This window comes from Argiope bruennichi, chromosome 4 (assembly GCF_947563725.1).
Source record: "Argiope bruennichi chromosome 4, qqArgBrue1.1, whole genome shotgun sequence".
Classification (NCBI taxonomy): Eukaryota; Metazoa; Arthropoda; class Arachnida; order Araneae; family Araneidae; genus Argiope; species Argiope bruennichi.
In genome coordinates this window covers 54,532,168-54,557,002 of record NC_079154.1, presented here as the reverse complement: position 1 = coordinate 54,557,002, position 24,835 = coordinate 54,532,168, and the positions used below count along the sequence as shown (strand labels likewise).

Here is a 24,835-nt window from a genome sequence, read left to right as displayed (position 1 = left end):
CGTTGTTATTTATCTATAAAATCTGCAGTTTATGATATTGACGACAGATAGGACATATTATCATTTTTCATAGAATTATAATAATTTCATATAATTTATTTTTGCTGAAATATAAAAATTGTTAACTAAAAAAAATATTTTGGCCGAATATATAATAAATTCGGTTTGTGACAATTTGAAATAGGGGGGAAAAAAAAGGAGGAAAGTTTTTGTTATAGAAAGTTCATTGTTCTTCTCAAAACTTCTCCAAAAGAAAATTATTTCTGGAAAAAAGAACCCCTATAAATTGGTACTCATTATAGTCCTCTTTACGTAACGACCCTGTGCGGTTCACATCATTAAAAAGTTAGACAACGAGGTTGTTGAACCGTGTTTTTATCTGTAGTATATCTTAAACACCGATGATAGCTGGCGCGTTTTTGTACATGCCGCCTACCCATTGGTAAGGTGGTTTACTTGGATATCGAGATAACAGAAACGTAAAAAAAGTCATCGTATTTGGTGGTGAATGAAAAGAAGTTAATCTAGAAAAATGCGTAGTGTTTATTCGTAGACTTTTTAACCTGTAATTTCGCATAATCCCCCCCCCCCGGACCATGATTACAACAAGCCCATGGCAAAACCTGTAATCGTTTTTTTAAATGTAAAAGTTTAGGACATTGCCATACAGTTCTCGAATACTAAATTGGTGGTATCATTTGGCGAGTTAAATATTCTCGTTTAATTCACTTTGCATAATGGCAATATGATGTAAAAATGTAACCCAGACTTTTCAATACAGCGGAAACCTGTCTAACTCGGAACTTCCTAAGGAAATCGAGATAACGATGTTCTGGAAAAATGTGCCGTAAACTAGAACTACATCCTCTTTGGACTCCGAAAAGTAATTAGATGCATAATTAATTAATTGTACTTAACATTGATAAAAGTATACTCGATTATAATGATACTGTGAGTGCGAGGATTCGTTTTATTGCTTAAGAAGCTCAAAAATATGGAGAGAGGTTTATTATAATTACAGAAGTGGTCACCCTTAAAACTTTCTCGCATAAAGATGTCATCCTAGAGAACGCATTACTTGGCATTGACGAGCAATAGTTACGAAATATTAACCTTTGATGCGAATTTAGCATTTTTACTGAAACTATATACTAAATATTAGATTTCATAGGTGATTACTCGGCTTGATATAGAGCATCCATAATTTTGAGCAATCTAATTGCTAGTGAATGATTAATGTACTTTTTAGACATTTTAGGGTCATAAAATGAGCTACATGAATCTAAGTAATATTTTATTTTATATCCAATAATTCATCATCGTGAATTTTTTTCTAATTTAATTCTAAAATGTATTAGAATCTCATTCATAACCATTTAACTGTACACAGACATAGCGCTGTACATATTATCACCTTCAGCTGTCGCCAACTATTGTTTGTTCATTTGATGTAGTGTTAAAATTTTTTGATAACTTTCTTTGTACCTACCTACCTTATGATACATTTTTTTTTGACCTTATAAGCAAAATAATGGCACAAATAAATCAATTGGGACTTTTAATCTGTAATGTTGTTTTGCAGTTTATGTGAATTTTTTTTTGCATACATTAAATGTTTTAAATTCCAAAAATTAAGAAGGTGGGGGGGAGAACCTTTGCTATATCAAGTTTTATTAAAAAAATCCTTTTGAAAATTTAAAATTTTTGCCCCTTTATCATTATATCAAAAATATACCATACTTTTTATTTCTTATTGAAAATTATCAATAAGGAAATATATACGATGCAGATTTAAAAAATTTATATTTTAATTTTATTTAAAAATTTACGATACAGATTATTTCTGGCATTCTGCCAAAAATAATTTTAAAAAAATTAAATGTGCTAAATTTCCGCCTAAAATTCAATTAGTTATATCCTCAACATTTTTGCCATTAACCAAAAATTTGAATCCTATTTCCATTAAAAGAAGTTTTTAGTTTATTTAATCATTCGAAAGTAATATATATATAATACATTTTTTAAAAAAGTCGATTTAAAAAAAATTGAAAACTGGTTAAGAATTTGAAATTTTTAGGTCAGAAATGCTGCAGATGCTACCTCTCTCGTACCTGCTTTGAATGAAATGGAGCTGTCTCGCTATTTTAGCCTTGACTGTAGCCTTCACTTCTCATCATCCGGGGTTCTATTACATAACGGGTTGAAAATTGTTCGCGATGCCATTCTCAACAAGATATTTCCTTTGCCAACGCATTGAAAATTCGAGAAGGTCGGCTTTGATTTTTTTTTGTCGCTGTGTCCGGCACTTTAGATATATCGAACGACTTTTGAGCTCGTCTTCCGACTATCTCTATTGTTAATGTTTTTTGTTTTTTTTTGTTTCTGATAAGCAATGGTTGGAATATTTATAATAATGATCACTGAGGAAATTAATTGCATGTACAATGCCATCGGTTTCTAAGTTCTATTAATTTTATTTTTAGTTGAGTATAAATAAAATTCCGGTCACATTGCTCTAATATTTGCATAAACTGTTTTTACATCATTTTAACGCGTCTTTGCATGATGATGGAAATTTCCATCATAACATTTAGTGGACAAAAAATTGTACTGAAAACAGATGTACTGTAAATTGGTTGTTGATAACAATTTTTTTTTCATGACTATTGCGTAATAAGGAACGTTGCAGTTACAAAAAAGTCACAATTATTATAGCGGGTTTTATAGGTTATTCCTCTGTTTGTTGTGGTTGGAAAAAACGTGGATTTCTGGAATATTTTTTTTACAACCGATTTGAGATTTTTTTGCTAATAAAAGTGATAATGCGTGAGGAAATTTAGATGAGATGGACATTGAAGATTTTGTACTGAGCTTTTAACATATAAATTTGCATGATGGCGGATATTTCCATCATACTGTCTTTTATTATTTATTTTATATTATATATTAGGATTTTCTTGAACATTATTCCTTTCATCTAGGGCATGAATTATATCTTTCTGCTTTATTTCATAAAAAAAAAAAGAAAGAAATCATCCAAAAAAGGGTTACAATTTAAAAAATAAGCTTTATAGTAATTTCATTTCCATAAGTTTTTCTGTTATTAAATAAATTTTCCTAAATGTTTTTAAGCATGCATTATAACAATATTCTTTGCTTTTGTTTAAAAAATAAGCTTTATAGTAATTTCATTTCTATAGTTTTTTCTATTTAATAAATTTACCTAAACGTTTTTAAGCATGTATTATAATAATATTCGTTGCTTTTGTTTACTGCGAGTTTATCTATGCACGTTTGGACGATATTAAATGCATGTTTTTGCTTTCTTCTAATAATTGCAATATAATTAAAAATGCCTTTTCAAAAACCAAATATGAAATGTCCGATTCAAACCTCTAATGTTGACTACGATGCTTTCACTATAGGTTGAATCTCCGTGCAATTTTTTTTACCGAATAAGTCTTCATGTCTGGCCAATAAAATGCTTAATTTTAATAAATTTATTAGTTTTTTTTTTCTCCCTTGTGAGAATTTAGTAAATAACAGATTAATCTGCAAAAAAAAAAAAAAAAGCTTTTTATTTTTTCTTATTTTAAGAAACAAAATCCCACTGCATATGTGTGGTAAATTACGCAATTCTGCTTTTTTTTTGCTTCCTTAAAAAATATTTGTTAAATATTGACATCATTAACAAAATATTATTATTTAAAAAAATCATCTAAGATTTTTTTTCCTTGCAAAAGTAACGTACATTAATCATTTCGAGTGCGTTATGAATGAAGACGCTCGAACGCACGGCACCCACGAGTTGAGAGACCGCTGAACTTAGCACACTTTCAACCGAGAATCCCTTTTTCTCTCTGCTGCGCGCGAAGCAAACCGGTCACCGACCTGCTCGCACTCTCCACGCGACTCACATTTTGCGTCTGCCATCTTTCTTCTCTTTTTCTTTATTCTTTTTATTTTTCTAGTTTTTTTCCCCCTCGGTTGTTTTTTGGTTGTCGAGGTTCAAGGCGATCGGTCGAACCTCGTGCCTCAAGGTCGCTGGCCCGCCAAATAAAAACAGGACAACAAAAATGCCAAAATACTAGGTGGGGAGGGTCATGTGTGCCTTGGGAGGTGAGCTATTACCTGGGCGCTGGGACATGCATACCGCGCAGTGTTTTTGGCGCCACCAGAATTGTCATGTCTACACGCGGTTGCGTTCCTGTGAGTGAAGGGGAAGGGGGGCAACTCTTTATTTTTGAATCGACTCTGGCATGAATTTGATGGTGATTTCGAGAGCGCAACATGTACATTTTTAATACTGGGCAGGTATGGTGTCTGCTCGAGATTCGAAGAATTTCGTGAAAGCTCGAATTTTTTCAAATTGACGCCTTCTTCGAATTTAGCGGCAATTGAGAGAATACAATCTTCATATTTTTAATGTTGGTCAAGCATGGCGTCTGCTCGAAATTCGACGAATTTGTTTTCGTCTTAGTAAATTTGATATACCTCAACTAAAAATTGATTTTAGGCAAGAAAAACTCACATTCTTGATTTAAACGAATTTCCAAGCTGTAGTTCCTAAAAAATACTTTAGGATTTATACATTTGTATATGCATCGACGCATAATAATTCAAATGCGTATGAGTGATGTATGCGAAATTTATGTGATCTTTACACAAAATCTGGAACAATATTGAGTTCATCATCGAAAGCAGGCATTTTTCCAAAATGCTGTTCCCCCCCCCTTCTATTATACTATGAAGGTAAACTAATATGAATTAAAAAATATTTTTGGTTGTCCTGCCATAATGCATACCTTTATTTCAAATGAGTATTGTCATTGCAGTTGCAATGTCGTAGTGCCTTAGTAGTTAAGGTTCCTATTTCAAAACCAGGAAGTTCTTGGTTTGAATGCAGATTCTAACAAAGATTCATAGTGCTAGTGGACCTATTAACCTTTAACTCTTTAATGATAGTGCTATGAGGACATAAAATTGCAGGCATACTTTAGGTTAAGAACACTTAGAATACAATTTTTTATTCAACGAATAAAGAAACTTTACTAAGATTGGAATTACTAATTTTGATTGCTAATCGAAGTAATTGTATTGCCTTTGAAGGAATTTAACCGGCGATTGCGACTAGCAAAGCATTACAAGCCTATCATTAGGTTTTGGGTGGTAGAGGAGCGTTAAAAGTTAAATATGATGTTTAGGTTCAAGTATTTTGCTTTTGTATGGTGTGGAATTTTAAAGATATGAATGATGGCTCGTGTGTCATTCTGATCATCTCGCCGAGGTTCGAAATTGCGATGTCCGTACTGATCATTTCAGTATCGTATTCAGTCAGAGATGACCGTTTTTCCACAATTCTAACTCTAAGGGAGACACGGAAAGATGTACGTGTTTCCGGAATTTACTTTATTGTTAAATGTAAACATCTTTCATTTTTCCTCTCACCCATATTCTGTCGAATTAAACCCATCCTAACGCGTGCGCTAAAGCACGGAAGGTTTTAGAATCCATTAGCAATGCAAACAATACAAAAATAGTTCTCGTGCTGTTAAGAAGCGGGACATCAAAGTAACTAAATTAAACGAAGCCATTTCAATCGTAGCAGTTAAAATAATAAAACTTATCGTCTGCACATGCGATTATAGCTATAACCGAAAAATAAATTTTTAATGCTTACTGGTATCAATGGATTGATAAGCGATGTACATGAAGTGCGAAAATTGATTTCTTCAGATATAGTCTCCAAATGTGCGTCCAAAACATGCTGAATTGAGAAAAATGGGAAATAAGAAGCAAAATTGACAAAACCGTCGGTGAAAGAGATATGTTTAGATATTTATATATTTTTTTTCCTTACCTTAATCAAGATCATAAAGCCTCGGTTGCGTTTGATTATGATAGCTTTTCTACTGTGAAAGCATACTAGGAAGTCAGAAGACAAAACAATCATTTTTTTTTAATGTGATGAATATGCATTCGCTTTTACTTTGCTAATGCGTGCAAAGAAACGTGTAGATTTTGATACGCTGTATGTTTTATATTATGTAATCCTATGATGTTCGCTATTTTTCAGATCTTTTTACTTACTATTTATTTTACTTACTATTTTGTTACTATTTATGGATGTATTTTAATAAAATCTTGATTTTTTCCCCCTCTTATTTTCACTTTTAATATTGCCCCTCAACTTGAATGACGTTCGCGTTTCCCCCTTTTTGCGCTGAAATTATCCACATAAACAATGGATTCACGTAGGAAATGTTTTGGCATTTTTTTTAAGGTAGTGAATAAAAACACTTAAAGCTTCTTATAAGCATAACACAAAGCACACGCTGTATTCGCTATTCTTCGGGCAAATAAAAGAAATTAAACGGTAATGTCACCGTGGAAAAATACGTTGTGTAAAATGCTATTCATTCAAATAAATAAATGGGAAGCCTTGTGACACTTGTTAACAATTGTGTAGGAAATCTAAAAGAACCTCGACATGTCATCACTTCAAGGTAGATACTGTTTCCTAAAAGCTATTTCCCAATGCTTTATTGATTTCCGTTTTTTATTTGTCAACGAAATATTATTGCATAGATACATTTATCGCCTTATTGTTTAGGTAAACAAACAGTTTGTATTGTGAATCTGGAGGAGAAAATGTAAATCAATGCAAATTGATATGCTTGTGAGAAAGGCCATTTTTTTTTTAGGTTTCGAATTTTATTTTATTTTTTTATAAATAAACTTGGATATTTTTTTTTGTGTCATTTTGTGATGATGCAATAGAAATTATCAGTTGCTTCTAACAAATCTAGCAGCAAAGTTAAATATTCATTAGTGGAAATATTCTCTCACTCCATCTTTCTTCTACGATTTTGCATTATGGCACATTTTATGTTTAACTTCGTTTTGAGGCTGATATGCATTTTGAGCTACTCCCTGATGGCAGATTGAGTCCAAAATATCATATAGATTTGATTATTAAAATAGTACAGTTTTAGTATGAAAGTGACATTCCAACTTTCATTCATTTTAGTTCTTATCATGTCCATATACGTATTGGCAAACGGTATCTGTTGACGGATAAATAAAATTAAATTCGAACACTCACTGTTTAATTTTCCAGGTATTAATTTTTTTTATTTGTTTTATAACTAAAACTTCCAACAGCAGACTATTGTAACCACCATTTTCATACAAGGTTATAATAGTAAAGAATGTTTCAAAATAAGCAAGATTTGAATTTGTCACCATTCGTGCAGTAAAGCAATAAAGTATTGGCAATCGCATTAAAAAAAATTGACAGCTGATAGTTTAGGGTTAGTAAAAATGGAGCGTTACACGATATAACAACGTGTTTTCACTTTTGAACAAGGTCGCGGTGGCCTGGTGGTAAGGTCTCGGCTTGTGAGCCGTAGGGTTTCAGGTTCGAGACCCGATTTCACCGAAGAACCGTCGTGTAAGGGGGTCTGTTGCACGTTAAATGCCAAACGTCCTCCCGCTGGTGTGGTGTGGAGAGGGGGGTGCCAGCTCAGGTGTCGTCCTCGTCATCTGACCGCGGTTCAAAATTATGAGATCCATCCCAAAATAGCCCTAGTGTTGCTTACAAATGTTGTTAATATAACTAAACTAAACGAAACTAAAACTGTTGAACAATAGTTCAAAAATAATGAAAGTTTGACGGCCGCAGATCGAAAATTTGAGAATTGGCCTCCTCCAAGATCGTGTGATTTAACACTATTGCATTTCTTTTTATGGGGTCATTTGAAGTCAAAGGTATATGCCAACAAGCCCACAAGCACGCGTGCATTAGAAGAGGAAATTCAACGCATCATCAACGAAATTCAGCCACATTTATGCAAAATGGTCATGGAAAATTTGGGAAAGAGTGCGCATGTGCCAGCAAAGCCGTGGAGGCCATTTGCCTTATGTGTTATTCCATACATAAACTTCGTACTTTACGATTCAATTAAAATGTAACAATTTAAATAAAAATTGTTTTTTATTTAATTCAAATCTTGCTTTAACACGTTATATCGTGTAATGAATGTTCCATTTTTATTAACCCTAAACTATCAGCTGTCAGATGGGTTTTTTAATAGGGTCGCCAACACTTTACTGTACGAATGGTGGCAAATTCAAATCTTGCATTCATTTAGGGACACCCTTTATAATGAATCTCCACCCTATAATTGTTAATGTAATTCATTGAAACCAGTTTATAACAATTAATAATCAGTCTGTACATCTGAGATGACATTCACAGAATTATACGACACAGTTGAAGTGCGATTTCTACATTTTCCAGTTCCAAAAGGATGAAATAATTTATAAAATTTTTATTTTAAATATCATGTGCTCTCAACATGTAATTCTTTAAAAAGAAATGAAACAAATAAAGTATTTCTGATATTAAAAAAAAAGAAATGTGGGGGGCATGTTTAAGAAAGGTCTCTGTATTTCATGTTTATGTGGAAGAACAAACAAACGTCGTTATTTTTTACGATTGTTGTTTTGCCCTTTTGAACCAAATAACAGTTGCTCCATTTTCACTTCACTGAGAACAAGGATATTTCATGGTTTCCGAAAATGTCGTTCTGAATTCGGCATTGTGTGTCGGCTGAGGCACAATTGTGAAATATGTTCGAATCTGCTAACATTTCATGCCGTTGAACTATTCATCGAATAAATCATCTGTAAAGAATTTACTATACAATTTGCCCACTACGGATTCTTTCATGGGTGTCATATTTAAAAATGTCTCGCTTCCGCCATGGCTGCAATGCAATGAAAATTTCAATGCACGTGTTTATCCACATTTTCGCATTCTTTCATCGAATGCATGTCTGCGCTTTTTGAATTGGGTAATCGTCGGATCTTTGGATGTCTGTCTCGAATTCGCAATGTTGCAGACGTGGAATTTGTTAAAATGCGCCCATTTTTATAAACCTTGAATTTGCATGTGAAAATTGGCGAAAAATTGCTTTCTTTTTAAAAAATGCTTCCTATTGGCTTAAATTTGAAAGATAAAATCATGCTGATTTTTTTAAAATTCGAAATGTAGCTGATATTATATTTGCTGCGATATTTTTGTCAGTTTACTTGCAGTTGAGCACAGATAACTAATTTTTATAGATCGACATATTCGAAACTTCGACGCCTTTTTTTCGGGATTAAAAAAATTCTCGCAACATCATTTTTATTAGCAAATGCTTGTTGCCACTCCATTGTTGGAAAACTTGAAATATCAAATTTATTACAGATAATTTTTTTTACTGAATTTCCTTTTGGTTAATTATATAGCAAAATTTAATCAAATCTTACGTCAAGATAGTTATTTTCTTTGCTTTTTTTTGCTTACAAATTTTGTAGAAACTTGATCAAGAAAGACCACATGGCTCCCGCTTCGCCAATGTTTTTCTATGCGACTCTCTACTTTGGAAAAATATTTAGTGTAGATAATTGGGTAAAATTATTGGGTAATTTGGTAACTGCAAGAAAGCAACTTTATTCCGTTGCCAGTTAGAATTTTTCTATTAAATAAACTTCTTTGTCTCTAATGAAACATTTTTGATTACTATATTCTTTAAAGTGCTAATTTTTTTTTTTTTTTTCTATTACAAGGTAATGGTTTGTATTGGATTGGAAAATAGTTTAAGTCTAACCAAAGTTTCAAATGATGCTATAATTGAACAAGTTCATTGTCTATCGATCAATATGCAATGACAGTGTGTATCGATGATCTATGGATGATATACGTAATCTATGAATAATGCGGAATCTGATATGGCAATGAATATATACTTTTGATTAACATGTCATTTCGAATTGCACGATTGCTATTTAATACATTTGAATAAATACAGAATGATGGCAATTAATATCGAACATTTTATTGATGAAAGGAGATATTGCGAATTAGTTAATATGTTGTTTAAAATATACATTTTTTTATTTACTAGTAAGGAAATAAAATAATTATTAAAATATTAATAAGTCATAAATTAAAGAGAATTTTGTTGAATACAGATGAACGATTATAAAATTGTAATTTTAATCAATAAGCCGTACAGAATTATTTGATGCTTAATAAAGAATAAAAGAACAAGTGCGAGACGTACAAGAACATTCTGCGACCCTGTTTGGGGACAATTTAATAAGTTTTTTACATTTAATAAGTTTGATGCTGAAGAGAATAATATGTTTCGATCCAATCAGTGACTTAATAGGTCAAGTAAATCGATATGATGACGAGTTTTCACTTTATTTAAATTATTCAGTTAAATTTTTTTTTAAACTTTAAACCCTTGCGACATCTGCAAATATTATTCTTTCGATCTGGAACAGTTCTTAGTCATAATTTTGATGTAAATGATTTACCTTTGTGTACTTTCTTGGCTGGTTTGACGCCGTTACTCATAAAATTTACACATCTGCGCGTTCTTTTACTGATAACCTGAATTTCTTTTATTCATTTATGGTCTTTTACTGTACATTTTAAGCATTTAAACATTTTTTTTTCAGCGAAAACTCTTTGCGCAATTTGCTCTTAATTTCTTCTTTAATTTCAAAATATTTTCAAGTTTACTATGATATGAAGTGATTCTAATAGTGCCATTCCTAAAAACAGTTTATTGCATGAAATAAGATAAAATTGAGCCGTGAGAGATAAGTACTTATTTAAATATTGATTAACATTTCACAATTCTTCAAAACAGGTAGTAGACGTTTCCTTAAAGTAACTTGTCGCATATTTTTTAAAATATATATTATATTTTTATTGTGAATGACTTTCAATCAATCATAATAAAAATATAAATACAATTTGGAATGTATTAACTTATTTTCTGAAAACTCTTTTACTTCTCAAAGAGATTAAATTGTACAAATGACTGGTTTTAAGAGTCGTAAAATTATCCTTTAATATATTATATATAAAAAAAGATTCATACTATTTTTGTCTTTACATTTTTGCGGCAAAAAAAGAGTTTAAAAGGGTGATTGTGGTTTTGCAATCGAGATATTCAAATTAGATACATAATATTAAAATTGAGATTTTTCTGAATTTATTATTCCTTTAATTCGTAATGTATTTTGGAAAATTCCGTTAAATGGTAAATGAATTTTAGTTCAAATGAATTTTTACTTTCTCTGCAATCTCAGATTGGCAATCAGTACGTCTTACTTTTATTTATTTTATAACAATATTATCAATATTCAGAATTCTTTAATGTCAACTTAATAATATACAAAATATTAAATTTCGATGCAACAATATTATTAGTTCTTGAACACTTCAATATGATTGCAAGAGCAATAGAAATTCACTCAAAAAAGCATTCGAACTCATTTAGTGCTTTTAGAAATTTGACACATAAAGCTAATTTGATTGTATTTTTTTTTTTTTTTTTTCTGTTTCACATAGCTGTGAAAAATTTTATGCCATTTCCAGTAAGGGGAAAAAAATGCTTATAAAAGATAAAGAGTTCTGACTCTTAACATTCCATTCTATTTAGGAGCAAATAAAACGTGAAAACTCTTATTTCTTTTTTGCGTTACACTTTAAAACACTTAGCCATCTCATTAGGGTATTCACTTTCACTGCGTTCCATCACGTATGGAATTCGGACGGTGACTTTCTGGCGGGAGGATGGTAGTATCGTTGACATGTATCTGAAAAAAAGGTTCTGCTCCAAATCATGTTGGATATTACAGGGAGTAACACCACTGGCATTGTTATTTTCAAGGCTGACGGAGCTGCCTAAACTGCTACATCTAAATTTGCCATTGGACATTTAAATATGTCACGTATGACCAAGGCCGTTGAGGTTTTTCCTGTATGTAGAAAATGTAACTTTCAACAGGGCTAGCCTGTTCTCGTCGCCTTCATAAGTAATCAAGATTTGCCAAAAAAGAAGACGTGAGTGCATTCATTCCTTTGTATTTCGATTTGGGAAGAAGTAATGGATTCGTGAACTAGGCCCTTCTTTTGTATAATTTCTATGAATGAGATGGAATAACGTATCAGTGGTTGTAACGCGTAGAGAATTTAAAAAACAAATTTTTGGTTGAAAAGAATTCAATTTCTGAGTGAAATTGCATATTGTACTAGAACAGTGGTCGGCGAACTCATTAGTCAAAGCCAATTATCATCATTTCAACGTCTGAAATGTCTTTTGAGTGCCACATTTTTTAAAACTTAAATTATGTAGGTAGATATATTGTTATTCAATTATTAGGATACTCTTACTCTAGCTTTTATTAAGAACGTTCTCAATCTGATCCGTGTTTCGCATGCCACGGTTTGCCGACCACTCTGCTTAAGCATATAACGTCCAGACTGAACATAAGCTTGATGCAACCTATAATGGCCATATTGTCCTTGTGGGGGGGGGGGGAGAAAGAAATGGAATGTACAATGGTTTTGAAAAGAGATTTTACCATAAATATTCTATTCCATGGTTCTTAAAAATTTGTCGGATCTTACATTTTCAAATTAAAAAGACGCGATGTTTAAATAAGAAAGGGGAGGGGAAAAAAAAAAAAAAAAAGGAAAGGGAGCGGAGGGAGAAATGAAACGAATGTACTAACTTTTTATTGAGGAATAAGTCTTGTTCAGTTTTTTCATAGTTAGGCTTGGTTCTTAAGTTGACTTTTTCTAATTAAAAAAAAGAGCGATGGCTATTTAATTCACCATTTTAAACAATAATAAGAAAAATGCTATTTTTATGCGGCATATCGACGCTATAGATCATACCTCCTCCCTTCTGTTCTATGTGTACTACTCCCACCCGTGTGTCCACATGTGGCATTGAATCTATAGGATTCAATTCGTGTTACGAAGCAAACCCGCCAGCTGCTATAATTACATTATTTGGGCTCGTTTAAGGGTTCAGTAAAAAGTCCGAATTAGTGTAACAGTTATTTATTTACAGGTTACGTTACACACAGACAATTTTCATAGGTAAGTTTAGAATAATTTTAAGACATATATTTAAGAGCATGGATCAAAGCATGCAGCACATGCCATCGTCTGACCTGAACTGAGTCATAGCATCACACGGCTTCCGAGGGCGCTGTCTCTGACGTCATCATCGTCAATTATGGTTTGTGTTACAACAGTAGCTACATTATGATATATTTCACTTTCTTTTTGTATTATGTGCTAATGGGCGTGAAGTGATAAAAGAAAAAATAAACAACAAAAGAATAAATGATCCCGTGGACTGACGGAAACTTTTCTTCAAATACATTTAAAAGTGAGAGATTACTCTACTTCTGCTTGTCAGAATTTCCGTTTTAATAGAATATTTGGAGATTTTGTTGGAGCTAATCTAAAAGTTTACGAGAACTTAATGAAAATACTTGTAATTAATATGAGAACTTCTGTTTTAATTCCGTTATTTTAGTGTTATCTCCCTGCCTCTCCAGCTGACTTTTATTATCCAGTTATGACTTTTGTTAGTTAAAAGATTGAAGCCAGTCGAAAGTGACAACAGGAATAACATGTATTTCTTTAACTAACGTAATTATTCAGCACTTTATCATGTTTATAATGAGAATTGTCAGAATTTTTTTGTGTTTCGAAGAATGCATAATTACATTATACACGTGATTTAGTAATCACGATTTCCAGAGATATGTGGTAGATTGTGTCCGAGTTGGACAAGTTTTAAGATGGTGCAAAAGTGTTCATAAAGTTAGCTCGAAAGTGATATGAGTGAAATATGCTTGAAGAAAAAAGAAATTGTCTAGACTTATGGAAATCCTATCTAGATTATTATAATATATGCATTCGTTTCTTTGATAGAAAACATTGAACATCCACTATGATTCATGAGTAAGCTTATCTTGTTCTTCTTCAATTCGTATAGAGCCCAGTCTCGTATTTCAAAGAATAATTCTTTTCAGCAGTAAAATCTTCATCTGTCTATCTTTAGTTCTGATCTGATTCTTTATTATTGTATTCTGAATGAGCGAAAAAAAAATCTTTGTTTGAAGGAAAAGATTAATTTTTTTTAAACACTCCAAGGTTGAGGCTTGTCTAGCCTTGGAAAACCGTCGCTCTTACGAATGGCTGATATTTCTGACAAGTAGTTTTTATTTACATTTGATAAATAAATAAATGAAAAAAAAACAATAATTGATGCCGTAATCGAGTTTTAACCGCTTTTTACCTGCCAAACTATTGATGAAAATAATGGGCGGCATAATGAAGGTGACGAGTTATCAGTTTCTCTATTAGAAAACCTGTAGAAAAGTAGTTCATTGGAACAGTTGTTTAATATAAGAAAAATCATTTCAGTCTGCAACTGTTACTGCTAGTTTCATGTTAACCTTAATATTTTTTGTTGACATAATATAATTTCGAACTTGTTTGTTATGATTTTTTTTTAATCAGTGAATTATGGCGGAAACTTTAAACTGTTTCGCCCAAGGATTCGTAAATATGATTCAAAGGTCCAATTATTAAGTAAGCTGTTATATTTGATTATTTAGGGAAATTAGTTTGGCAACTTTGTTTTCTTTCGTGTCCGTATTTGTTGATATATGTGTTTAAACTTGATTAAATTGTGATTGATTGTTTACGGAAAAAATTGTTTCATCATTTTCTGAGATTAGCATTTTAATGGATAATCATTTTTTAATCGATCAGTTAAGATTAGTTTTTTAGTTTGCTATTGACTGAAAAGTGAAATAGATGGCCTTTATATGATGTTAATTTGAAGACTATTTTTCCTTAACCTAATTTTCAGTCATTTTTCAAATTTAGTGGTAAATGCGATTAATCTAATAAAACAAAATATTGAAAGAACAAAAACTTACTCTTATTCAAAGATGTATGCTTTACTATTTCTATGCTTATATTCGATTTACACTGATGAATATGAATTAAATGAATACTAAAGAATTTGACACCCTCCCCCCCAAAAATAAACAACTTGCAGATAGATCTTAGTACATATAAGCATAAATTTTGCATGACATATAAGCGTAGGTTTTATATGGCATATATGCCAGGAAACCTCAGTCTATGATGCATATACTTACCACTAGTCGTGCGTAACATTATTTTTGTAACTAAATTTTTGCACATAAAAATTAATATTCAAATTGAATCTAAAATAGCTTTCTTTTTAGCATTTTTTTTTCAAAGTTTGTACATCATATATATTTTCTGCTTTTGGGGCTTCTTAAATTTGGGCATCGATCGACTCTAACACTATGCTAGCTAATGTTTTCAATGCAAAAAATTGACCGGAAAAATTTCTTTACTTGATCGGAAATAATGTTTTTCAACTCATCATATTTTTGAGAAACCGAAGCTTAATCCTCATGAAGATAATAAAACTTAAATGAATAATGATATATTATTGCCAACTATTTACAAAAACAACATATGAAATTTTTATTTTATGTTGTAAGAGTTTCATTGCAATTGAGTAACATAAAATATTTTATTCTTTGATTATAAGAACTCCTTTAGGATAATGCATTTATTTTTTAATTGGAAATAATGTTTATAATGGTACAGTACACATATATTTGAATTCTATTTATGTGGTATAAAATATAAAGGTTAGAATTCCTGATACTAAGCAATCACGCTTGTCGTCGAATTATGATTCTCAGATTTGATTAATTTTTAATGTTATATTATTAATTGAAAGATGGAATTCTGACATAAAAGGAAAAGCAGCCCCTCCCCCCCCCCCCAATGAGACCAGAACATTTCAGAGCTTTACGCTAATAGTAAATAAAAAATAATCTCAGAGTGAAATGCGTGATAGTAAATAATGGACTATGAAAATTATGGCTGAAATAGCAAACTAATGTACTCCATTGTTGACTAGAAAGAAAAAGTTTCGAATTCAGTTTTATTTATTTTTGAATTTCAGATACAAATGCAGGAATGCTTGTACGAGAGGTAATTTTCAGATTGATTGGTGCTGATAATTTATCAAATCTTATAAGAGTAAAAATAATTCGAAAAGATAGAAAATTGTTGATGACTCTTTTATCAGTTGTTTTTTGCTTTCTCGTGAATATCCACATTTTAGATCTCATTGAGAACAACACCTTTTGGGAAAATATCCGTTTGTCTGTCTGTGGCAATCATAATTCAAAAACGCTCTGATCTAGACGGAAGAAATGTGGTATACAGGCTTTATACGAAATGTGTAAATTGCTATCAAATTTTGAGTAAAATTCGCTCAGAGGATGTCCGTCTGTCGGGCTGTTCGAATATAATTTAACACGATAACTACAAAACGAAGAGAGCTAGATCGATAAAACAGGGGTGTTTGTGCTCCGGGGAAACCCCGGAATTCCGGGGATTTTGAATTTCGATACCCGGAAATTCCGGGGATCGTCGTTCAAAAGGAAGTAGGAATAATAATGAATTATTTATTTTGATCTGGGTAATTTTGTTTGCTTTGACAGCAGAAAACGCAAGGTCAGTGTGTGTGGTGAAAACTTTTCCTTTCTTTCTCCAAAGGCAGTGATAATGCGTGAAAAGGGGGAAAAAACTTCTTTTTTGTTCTTTCCTTATTGCGAGTTATGACTCATTCCCCCGGTTCTCGGACATTCTCTTCTGGATTCTTTTCGGCAAGTAGGCGCGGCAGAAAAAAAAGGGAGAGACTTCGTTCGACCAGATGTGCGATCACGTGACCTGGGTTCAAAGGTCTTAATTTTGCAAAAAAAGTAATTCATTGAACTTTTATAATTAGGTCATTCAATACTTCATAATTGTAATTTTTCATTTCTCCCCCCCCCCCTTCTCGAAACTCCAAAATGTCGGTAGTAAGTCCGTAAAAGTTTCAGGGGATTTTTTGGGGTCCCACAAACACCCCTGATAAAATTCAATACACAGAATTAACATCTATAGTCTAAACTCCTATCAAATTTTTAGCCAAATCCAACTAGGGATTGATCGTCTGTCGATCTGTATTTTTAGAAATATGTAACCGCGATAACCTAAAGACGCAATAACTTAACTATACCAAATTTGGTATATGATTTTGTGACTGCAAGTGTAGTTTTGTGTCATATTTTTGTTTCAGTCCGGCGGGAAAAACGAATCAAAAACATAAATTTGATTTTCTGTACTATTAACAGCATGTCAGGGATTAATTGCCAAATAATTCGCCAAGGTTGACACGATAGATTCAGTAAAAATGTTAAATGTTAATATTTGTAAATTTTGTACGCCAATGCTATACATTGCGTTCTCTGAGATAATACCTTTATTAGAGTGTATGTGAGAAAGGTTTGAGGAGACAACTTTTTATTGAGTTATATGCGAATTTTTATTTAGCATATGTCCTCATTCAGACATACTGATCACCACACAATTCTTTTGGACTTGATTATTGTTTTTTTTTCAAACAATGTATATAGTTTGGGAGAAATGTGTTTAGAAATACGAATGCATATTTACTACAATAGATTTCAAAGTGACAACTTAGTCAGTTGAATGAGGCTTGTGGCATTTCAATAAACAATGTACACATCACATTATTTATAGTAACGTAAAACTGAATCCGAAACCTTTTCCCATTCAGATTTATCTTCCATTGTCTTCAATGGATTTTGTGCAAAAATCCTTATGACGGAAACGGGAGAGACGTTCTTTCAGTAATTTTCTTGATTGACAGCTGCAAGAGCGACGTTAGCAAAAAATAAATAAATAAAACTGTGGTTTTGTTGTGAGTCAAACAATGTCTTTGTGTGGCCAGCCCTATTTGCCTGACCCAGGGCCTTCAAGCATGACTCACCCTACGAAGGCCATTCTTTTTTTTCTTTTTTTGGTACATACTCATTTGTTGGAAATATTGGCCTTAAAGTTCTTGGAATATGTAGCTGTGATTTTTGCTCTGTTCGTAGTTATAAACAAAATATTCAGTCAGAAATTGCTGTTCTTTTTCTTGTTCTTGACCTCAAAACCCATAGTTTCGTTTTTTTTTTTCTTTTTTTCCCCCCCCCCGCCATTGTTTGGTAAATGTTTTTAAACAGTTCTGCCATTGTGCAGAATATACGACTCAAAGTGATCAGACCATAAAATCTCCCCCTTCGTTTGCTTGTCATTTTTTTTCCCTTCAATTTTTTTTTTGTTGTAGATTTTTTTTATTTTATAGTTCTTTGACGACAGCAGTGGAATTCTTTTCTTGATTTCTGATATCTAAATTTTGTTTGTTCTTGATAGTGAAAGAAAAGCTATAAAGAGTCCGTCTGCGATAAACGAACTTCCACTATCTTTAAGTGAGTTCGTTTTCTCTTTCAAAAACTGAAACTTGCATCTTAAAAGCCGTATATTATCAGCGTAAAATTGGAAACTGTTTTATCAAACCACGAAATAGAAGCAATTTTAAACGTATGTATTTATTTCTGTTTAATTATTCTTTTATTGAGTTGTAATATAATACAATTGATTACCTTGTTGTCGATAATATAGGATTTTTTTTTTTGTTTACTTAGGAAAATCGGGTAGGAAGTGGATAAATTAAATGCGTTCTAGTTGCATTAATTTTTGAACAACTCTGCAATAACGGCACTTTTTTCATTCAAATCAAATACGATTGAATTGAGAACAGTGATTCTCAACTTCTCATTGTTTCGCACGTTGATTAAATCTTAGATTCTACGATATAAGACAGATTATACATGTTGAAAATTTTTCGTTTTTACAAAATTTAAATCTGAGATTCTATGATATAAGAGGATAGAACATACATGTCGAAGATTTTTCGATATTAGGAAGCAAAAATAATCCAGAAAATGTTAATTTATTAAATTTTACAAATAACATGTTTACATTTTTTTTATCGTCAATTAATGTTTATTTTTCCTGCTTACGAGTATACCTGCGGCATAAGACAATTATCCACAATTATTAACTATTATCTTTCGTGCAAAGAATACTGTTTGATTAAAGTTGAATTTGTGCAGTAAGCAATTCTAAGCACTTTGAAATGAATTTAGCTTTGTGTGTTTTTATTTATAGAGTGATTTGTTGTGCAATAAGTCATCTAATCAACCAATCTGTTCATCAAAATGATCTATTACATTACTATTTATACATAAACAGAGTAGTTAATTTATAACCTCCCATGTTTAAGGTATCCGACTAGTCTCGGTGTGAATTTTTCAAAAAAAAAAAAAAAAAAAAAAAAAAAAAAAAATCAAATATTTTAATGTTTGTATGTTTTTTTTATTAATATAAGATAAAATGATGAATAAAAGGGAAATTATTTAAATATATATGTAGCCTTTGAAGAAACAGCATATTTTGATGTAAATTTTGGTATTTACAAAAACCAGAGAAAATTTGTTCTAAACAGAGGAAAAAAAGTTTTTTTTTTCTCCTTTTTTTCTGAACATTTCATGCGTAACATATCTTAGAGTGTAACTATAATCTAAGAAATATGTTCAAAAATAAAATTTTTATGTATAATATATGAAATCGTCTATGAAATTCTGGAATCTTTTTCTAGAATAGTTACATTAAACAATCATAAATCCACTTCTAAAGCGTTCAACATCAAATCCATAGTTCATTACATTCTGTGAAACATAAAGAACACTAATTATAAATTTCATTAATCTCGATTATGACATTTATAACTCATTCATCTTGATTATTTTTTTAGATATGATGATACTCATACAGTAAAATTATTGAAAAGAAAAATAGTTCTTCAGAAAATAAGTTTGAAGTTTTTAAACTTATTTGCACACCTCCAGATTATTATTTTTTTATTTAAAAGAATGAGACACGCCCGGAATATTTTCCTCTAATAATCCAGAACAACATTCGTACAGACAAAAAGAATGCATCGAACGTAATTAAGCGTAGGGCGTGCATTCGAACATTCTCAATCTGCTTGTAAATAAGAATGCGATTTTTTAAAAAAGTGAAACTCTCGTATTTTTGATTTAATAATTTATGATGAAAGTTCTCGATATGTCAATTTTTATTTTGTTATAATCCTCCCGAATCTGATAAACTAATTACGCCACTCGAAATATGATTTTTCAAGGATTCGTTTTATTGCCAGTGTTGTTGCCTTTTTAATGGCCTATATAAAATAAATATACCTTAGTTTTACTTTCAGATTTTTATTTCTGTCATATTCCCAAACTAATGTCAACGTGCCGTTCATCAAACAGAAATGTACTATCTTCAATCGGTAAATGCCATCTTGCTTTGAACGTGTTTCAGCTGTCAAGTTTTGACATGAGTTATTTTTAACAATGTATATCTCACATTTCCCATTATTCAAACAAATAGAATCGTAGAAACTATAAATCCCTTTTATTTTTGCTATTTTTCTGTGTTTAAAGTGGGAGATATTTATTAGATGGTATATATTTAATTTTATCAGCTTCAAATGTAAAACTTAAGTAATTTTGAGGAAATTCTACTTTCATTTTTCAAAAATGTTATCTGTGTTTGCAGACGGTTTTGTCCAATGGCTGTATTTTGGGAAAGGTTTTTATAAATATTCATTTTATTTTAATTTTGGACCAACGTTTTTTTTTTATTATTTTAAATATGTTAAAAGTAAAAACACGATTTGGACTTATTACAAAATCGATTGTTGTTTAGTTACATTACATAAATAAGTATATTGTTTCAAAAAGATTAATACAGAGAAATCGGTAAATGCTATGCGTGTAATAGAAGTTGCTTACATAATCAGTAACAAAGTAGGCACAGTTGCATGTTGGTACTTATAACATAGATTTTTTTCTCTTCAATTATTTTACTAAATAGATGTTTCTGTTGGACCATAGGCATTCAGATTACTAGTTACGAATCTGGACATCAAATTATTTTGGCCCTGGCGTTCAATTTGTTAAGATGGTTCTACTTCTCAATCTCAAAATGGGGGGGGGGGATACCTAAAAAGCTATTTAAAACTTTCCTTTATAGAAGAAGCAGTAGCTAAATCGGAAATAGTATTTTCCTTTTAGTAGTAGGTCACAGTGTGGTTTCTCGTCGGTGTTTTGACACTAGGGCCGCCAAGTTTGAAAGTGGCATGTTTTTCTTTTTGTTATATCTAAACCGAGTTCATTAAAACTCTTTCGTTTGTAAATACATAATTGTTAAATTCTAAATCTAGATAATATGTATAAATTTTGAAATACAACACAGACAAGCTTGCAGACATAGGCACAATTGCCATAATATATTAACAAATTCCAAAAGGACTTTAAAAGGAAAGTTAGAAGCAGCTGGATTCTATAGAAGATCCTAAGTTCGAGATACATTAAATTTGCCGTTAAAGGTCAAACATCCTCATATAGATGCAACATGAAAGTTTGTAGTGGTGCTAACTCAGGAATCATAGTCGCTTGACAATAATTCAAAGATTTGATTTGGGCCTAAGAATAGTTCTTAGGCAGCCAAAAAAAAAAAAAAAGGTGGGGGATTCAATTTTGATAAACTTAAATTGTGGTATAAGTATACCTAAATCAGTATTGATATATTTCCCCCTTTGTGACCTAAATTGATCCATGAAATCAGCAGCAGAAAATAAAAATTTGAAAAAATGAAGACAAAAAAAAGTGATTTATTCTTTATAATATGATTTCGTGTTCTTGAAAAATGGCGAGTGGTGTTTTTAAAATATTATATAAAAGCATGTATGAACCAATAGTGGATTGCTAAATGTGTACAACCCATTCGTTTCTTGAAAAGTTGAAAGTTCTATGACAAATTCCGTGTTTACTTTAGATTCGAGATGTCCACGAGCGAAAATCTTGTTTCACCGAACAACCATATCCATAATTTATTTTTATCTTTCCGAAAAACGTTTTGTGCAACGTGACTGGTGTATACCCAAATTTTGACATGTTAAATGTTTATCTTTCTTGACAATCGCTTGCTACAAGGAAGCATAATGAATCAATGTTATCACAAAGGATTTTTTTTTTGTTATTTTTTTAATGTGTTATTCTAATTGACAATTTTTTTTCTATCGATTACTGAATTTGTGACATCGTTGAAGCTCTTTCCGCCATTTTTTATATTTACTTTAACCTACACGTGGATTGTTTGTACATTTAATATATATATATATATATATATATATATATATATATATATATATATATATATATATATATATATATATATATATATATATATATATATATATATATATTTTATTTTTTGTTCCGGAAAGATTTTAAAAGGAACCGACGCAGCGCATTTTATGAAAAATTGAGACCAACTACCACTCTTGATTCTATAATTAGTGGCACTGTCGGTTTTAAACGGACAACGAACTTTCAAAGCGCGATGAAGTTGGATCATGTTTGTGTGAGTTTTCAGACATGCAGGCGTGTTATTGTAGATTCGAATGCCGAAAGAATCTCAACCTAAATAGTTTTGCTTTTGAAAGCAATCGCAGTTTTGCGAAAAGCTTAAATTTAGTTAGTCTGGCACAACAATTTTTTTTCCTCTACCTTTTTTCATGGGAAATCATTTCAGTTTTCACGGCGACCCGATTTTTGTACGATCTATAGCAGATAATCATAGAGTTGGTCCATTCCATTTTACGGTCAAATACCTTTGAATGGATCTTGGAAAATAAAGGGAATGCCGCCTGCATCTATAGTATCCTTTAGTTCAAATATTATTGCTATGCAGTTTTTTTCCTTTTCGTTTCAATTCCGTCTATTAGGAAGCCGGTTACAATTTATACATTTTTAGTGCAGGATATAAATATGGCGCTGTATTGAGTGAATGTAACTTATATAGTATGTTAAAAGAATTGAATTTGGCGAATTTATTATTAAGTATGCGTTTAATTTTTTATTCATTTTACGATTATGTATCGCGTTTAAAAAAAAAAAATGTGCCAACAAAGTGATTATTTTTGTGTAGTTCATCGAACAATGCATTAATGGTTTGCAAGCAATTTTAAACCTTATGTTTTGAATTTATTCGATGTTATTTTTGGAGAGGACAAATACATAAAATATTTTAATGCATCTGTTCAAATAACATCTTATATGTTTTGATAGTTTGAAGGTTTAGATCAGAGGTTCCCAAACTTTTTTTTCTCGTGGACCACTTTCAAAGTTTTACTATTTTCGGTAGACCCCCTGCTGCTACATTTCTACTGTATTCCCAAAACTCCTAAAAATTATCACCCTAAATTGGGGGTGTTAAGAAGAAAAAAAAAGCACATTTTCTTGTGTCCTATTTATTAAAATAATACTTGTGGTTATACAAAATTATAAACATTTATTATTACAAACAATCAACAATTGACAAAAAATCAACAATGAACTCTGAAATGTAAATCAACAACAAAAAATAGTCATACTTTTAATGAGACGGATGTACTTGATGAATTGACAACAAATTATCAATATTTGGCTTCAGTTTTGTAAGAAATAATCTCAAATCTCCCCGTTCTGTGATGTTCAATCTGCTCCTTTTTTTTTTTTTTTATTGTTGTTGTTAACACTAAACGGCACTAAAACTTCTTTCGACAAGATATGACGAGAGAAACGCTATCAAAAATTTGGTGGTGGTGTACATTTGTACTATTATCTATTGTTCTATTCAATTCTGTGTTTGAACTGAGTCTCGAATATTTTTGAATACCTACCTAGTGAATCATGCTAACCGGCTGCCTTGATAGGTAAATCCAAGCCAAAATTTTTGTTCTTTATTATGAAAACCAGAAACATTTTCGTGGACCCCCACTTACAACCTGTGAACCCCTGTTTTCTTTTCACTTCTACGTGAACCCCGGTGTGGTCTCCTATGGACCCCTGGGGGTCCACCTGGACCACTTTGGGAACCTATGGTTTAAATATTGGACAGTATTTAGAGTTTCAAGGAATTGTGAAGCTAAAATATGTTTTTGTTTCTTTCTATTATGATTCTTTCTCTGTAACAATTCCAAATGTTTTTTGAAACATGCCAAATTCGTATAGTTCAGTTGATCTTGCTTTAATTTTGTTAAAACATTTGCAAATTTAATTTTAGTTGCTTCGAAGAATTTTTTGACGTTTTCTAATTTGCTATTGTTCGAAACGTAAATAAACCTTGGGAAATCCCAAATCCCAAACTAGACATTCTTAATGGCGAATGCCCCAGACAAATACCTTGAAAATCGCTAACACAACATTAGGAAACAACGAACATGAGAAAAAAAAATCATTCGTTCTGCCATTCTTGAATAATTTGTGACGTAATGACTGTTAGACAGAACCCGCGACGGCAGGAAGTATTAAAAAGAAAATCCTTGATACCCGTCTCTTGCTGCAAAGCAACATTTCTTTTTATCCTTTAAAATAAGCTGCCGTTTAAAACTCGTTATCTCTTTTTGCCAAGTTTTCTGAACAACTCGCCAATCCGTCTCCAAAAAACCACATCGAGTCGCTCGAGAAGTCTAATTTTTTGGCGTAGAATACACGTGACGTTTTCCTAACCGAACCGCTCTTTCTGAGCATATTCTTGAAATCATTTCATCCCGAGGTTTTCCTCTAACAAACTAGGTCAAGCTCTCATTTCGTTTGTTTTGGTTTGAAGTTCTGCTAGTGTGTGTATTGGTTTCATTTCTCTTCTGGTGTTGTGACCGTTCAGGTACGTACGAGTGCTTGTGTTCTTACCTCTGTTGCGTAATTTTGTTCCATTCTTTTTTCTTGATCGACGCGCGTGCTTGTCCTGCTTTTGTTTGTAAACATTTCGAGATCTTTAAGAATTGGCAGTTATATGCAAACGGTATATTTTCTCCTTCGATATATGGTGTTCTCGACTAACGTAATTTGACAAGATGGAATTCATTTTATCGTTTGGTAAAATAATTTTATTTTT

The 24,835-nt window shown here is 31.6% G+C and overlaps 1 protein-coding gene across 3 annotated transcripts in view; it reads left to right on the top strand.

Annotated features, from left to right (window-relative positions):
* LOC129965625 (uncharacterized) overlaps positions 1–24,835 on the top strand; it is a 44,510-nt gene that overhangs the window by 5,549 nt on the left and 14,126 nt on the right. Inside the window, exon 1 of one of the 3 annotated variants that reach the window (XM_056079685.1) lies at positions 24,440–24,604. The exons of 1 other annotated variant lie outside the window; for it this stretch is intronic. Coding sequence is in view for 1 of the 2 variants with exons in the window: in XM_056079682.1 (XP_055935657.1) it covers positions 24,795–24,816 (22 nt within the window). In the remaining variant the exon portion in view is untranslated. Of the gene's footprint in view, positions 1–24,439; positions 24,605–24,779; positions 24,817–24,835 lie in introns of those variants that run through there. One more of the 3 variants, XM_056079682.1, reaches the window with a different exon arrangement.